The sequence below is a fragment of the Gracilinanus agilis genome, chromosome 1 (genome assembly GCF_016433145.1).
Source record: "Gracilinanus agilis isolate LMUSP501 chromosome 1, AgileGrace, whole genome shotgun sequence".
Lineage (NCBI taxonomy): Eukaryota > Metazoa > Chordata > Mammalia > Didelphimorphia > Didelphidae > Gracilinanus > Gracilinanus agilis.
This window is the reverse complement of record NC_058130.1, coordinates 797,737,063-797,739,872: the sequence shown is the minus strand read 5'-3', so window position 1 is coordinate 797,739,872 and position 2,810 is coordinate 797,737,063. Positions and strand designations below refer to the sequence as shown.

The following is a 2,810-nucleotide window of genomic DNA, read 5'->3' as shown; positions in this document are numbered from 1 at the left end:
AGGCCTTACCAAATTCATCATCTTCCTAGAGTTTCTCTTTAGTATGTATCCTCTTATGTTAAATACTCTAACGGTGGCAATGATATAAGATCAGCCTCACTTATGAGGTTTCTCTTCAGTGAAGATTTTCTGACATGAAGCAACCGTAGAGCTTAATGCAAAAGCCTATCTGGATTCATGACAGTCATATATTTTCTCTCAAATGTGGATGCTTTGATGCTTAGAAAGACAATATTCCTTGCTGTGAAAGCCTTTCCACATTGTGTACATTCATAAGGTCTACTCTCCAGTGTGGATGCTTTGATGTTTAGCTAGATGGCCTCTCCATGTGAAAGCCTTACCACAGTGTTTACATTCAAAAGGTTTCTCTCCAGTGTGGATTCTCTGATGTGTAGCAAGAGAGTCCCTCCAGGTGAAAGCCTTATCACAGTGTTTACATTGAAAAGGTTTCTCTCCAGTGTGGATTCTCTGATGTGCAACAAGACTGCCCTTCAGTCTAAAAGCCTTTCCACAGTGTTTACATTCATAAGGTTTCTCTCCAGTGTGGATGCTCTGATGTTCAGCAAAAGAATCCCTCCATGTGAAAGTCTTTCCACACTGTTTACATTCATAAGGTTTCTCTCCAGTGTGGATTCTCTGATGTGCAGCAAGAGAGCCCCTCACTGTAAAAGCCTTTCCACATTCTGTACATTCATAAGGTTTTTCTCCAGTGTGGATTCTCTGATGTGCAACAAGTGTCTTCTTGTATATGAAAGCCTTTCCACACTGTTTACATTCATATGGATTCTCTCCTGTATGGATTCTCTGATGTGCAGCAAGGGAGCGTCTCTCTGTGAAAGCCTTTCCACACTGTTTACATTCATATGGTTTCTCTCCAGTGTGGATTCTCTGATGTGTAGTGAGATGGCTCCTGGCTGCAAAAGCCTTTCCACACTGTATACATTCATAAGGTTTCTCACGAGTGTGAATTCTCTGGTGTGCAACAAGACCACCCTTCACTCTAAAAGCCTTTCCACAGTGTTGACATTCATAAGGTTTCTCTCCAGTGTGGATTCTCTTATGTGCAGCAAGGGAATCCCTCTGTGTGAAAGTCTTTCCGCAGTGTTTACATTCATAAGGTTTCTCTCCCGTGTGGATTCTCTGATGTGCAGCAAGAGAGCTTCTCAATGTAAAAGCCTTTCCACATTCTGTACATTCATAAGGTTTCTCTCCAGTGTGGATTCTTTGATGGGCAGCAAGTTGGCTCCTCTGTGTAAAAGCCTTTCCACATTGTTTACATTTATAAGGTTTCTCTCCAGTGTGGATTCTCTCATGCGCAGCAAGAGAGTCCCCCCAGGCAAAAGCCTTTCCACACTGTTTACATTCATATGGTTTCTCTCCAGTGTGAATTCTCTGATGTGCAGTGAGATAGCTCCTAACAGTAAAAACCTTTCCACATTCTGTACATTCATAAGGTTTCTCTCCAGAATGGATTCTCTGATGTGCAACAAGACGACCCCTCACTGTAAAAGCCTTCCCACAGTATTGACATTCATAAGGTTTCTCTTCATTGTGGATTCTCTTATGTGCAGCGAGAGAGCCCCTCATTGTAAAAGCCTTTCCACAGTGTTGCCATTTATAAGGTTTCTCTCCAGTGTGGATTCTCAGATGTGCAGCGAGAGAGCTCCTCAGTGTAAAAGCCTTTCCACACTGCTTACATTCATAAGGATTCTCCCTAGTGTGGATTCTCTGATGTTCAGTGAGAGAGAACTTACAAGTAAAAGCCTTTCCACACTGTTTACATTCATAAGGTTCCTCTCCAGTGTGGGTTCTCCAATGTGCTGCAAAAGAGCTCCTCTGTATGAAAGCCTCTGTATGAAAACACTGCTTATATTCATAAGGTTTTTCTCCAGTGTGGATTCTCTGATGTGCAGCGAGAGAGCTCCTCAATGTAAAAGCCTTTCCACATTCTGTACATTCATAAGGTTTCTCTCCAGTGTGGATCCTCTGGTGTGCAGCAAGAGTACCCTTTTCTGTGAAAGCTTTTCCACAGTGTTTGCATTCATAAGGTTTCTCTCCCAAGTGGATTCTCTGATGATCAGTGAGAGAGACCTTCCAAGTAAAGGCCTTTCCAAACTGTTTACATTCATAAGGTTTCTCTCCAGTATGCATACCCTCATGTTCTCCAAGCTCAGAATTCTGAATGAAAAGTCTGTCACCTTTATCACTTGCAGAAAACATCTCTATACTTTTATGTTTTGGATGTCTAAAGAGGTCTAAAATCCAGCCAAAGTCCATTCCCTCTAGGTTACCTTGATTCATGGGCATTTCAGGTTTCTCTGGTGAATGAAGAAGTCCTCCTTCTTCAAAAGATGCTTTCCTATATTTTCTATCCTGACAAAAGTCATTTTCTGAAGTCGATTTCATATACTGATTTACGACTGAATATTGGCTGAATTTCTCTGCAGTATCATCAAATTCACAGTCACTCTTTGCATGGTTTTTTACCATGATATTAGAGTCACAGATTTCTCTCAAAGTGAGGTCACAGGGACCCTCATTCATGCATCTTTGGGGTTCAGATCCTTCTTCAAAAAGGCTCAGCTTTGTAGACATCTCCTTCACTTCAAAATTGGTCTCAGCCTCTGAAGAAAACAAATAATGATATTAAAACAGAAGGAAGGAGGGGACACACACATATAAACACACATATATATTTCCTCTGATGGAAAAAATTAAACTGATTTTTTTCTACTCCCCCAGGCAAAAAGGAGTTTTCAAACTTAAACAAGCAGCACCAGTCTTTGGTCTACAAGATGAAAGACTTTCCC

At 41.3% G+C, this 2,810-nt stretch overlaps 1 protein-coding gene across 1 annotated transcript; it reads right to left on the bottom strand.

Moving 5' to 3' along the window:
* Positions 1-279: 279 nt before the first annotated feature.
* On the bottom strand, positions 280-2,307 carry LOC123230570 (zinc finger protein 420-like). The gene is made up of 3 exons (XM_044656704.1): positions 2,292-2,307; positions 1,939-2,012; positions 280-1,848 (listed from the first exon to the last, which is right to left on the bottom strand). The coding sequence occupies exons 1-3, from the start codon at positions 2,305-2,307 to the stop codon at positions 280-282; spliced, it is 1,659 nt and encodes a 552-aa protein (XP_044512639.1).
* Between the last annotated feature and the right edge of the window lie 503 nt (positions 2,308-2,810).

Excerpts from the sequence above, each read along its gene's own strand:
- LOC123230570 (XM_044656704.1), bottom strand. Across the intron at positions 1,849-1,938 it reads AATGTACAGAATGTGGAAAG|GCTTTCATACAGAGGAGCTC; the intron begins GCTTTTACATTG and ends TTTCATACAGAG.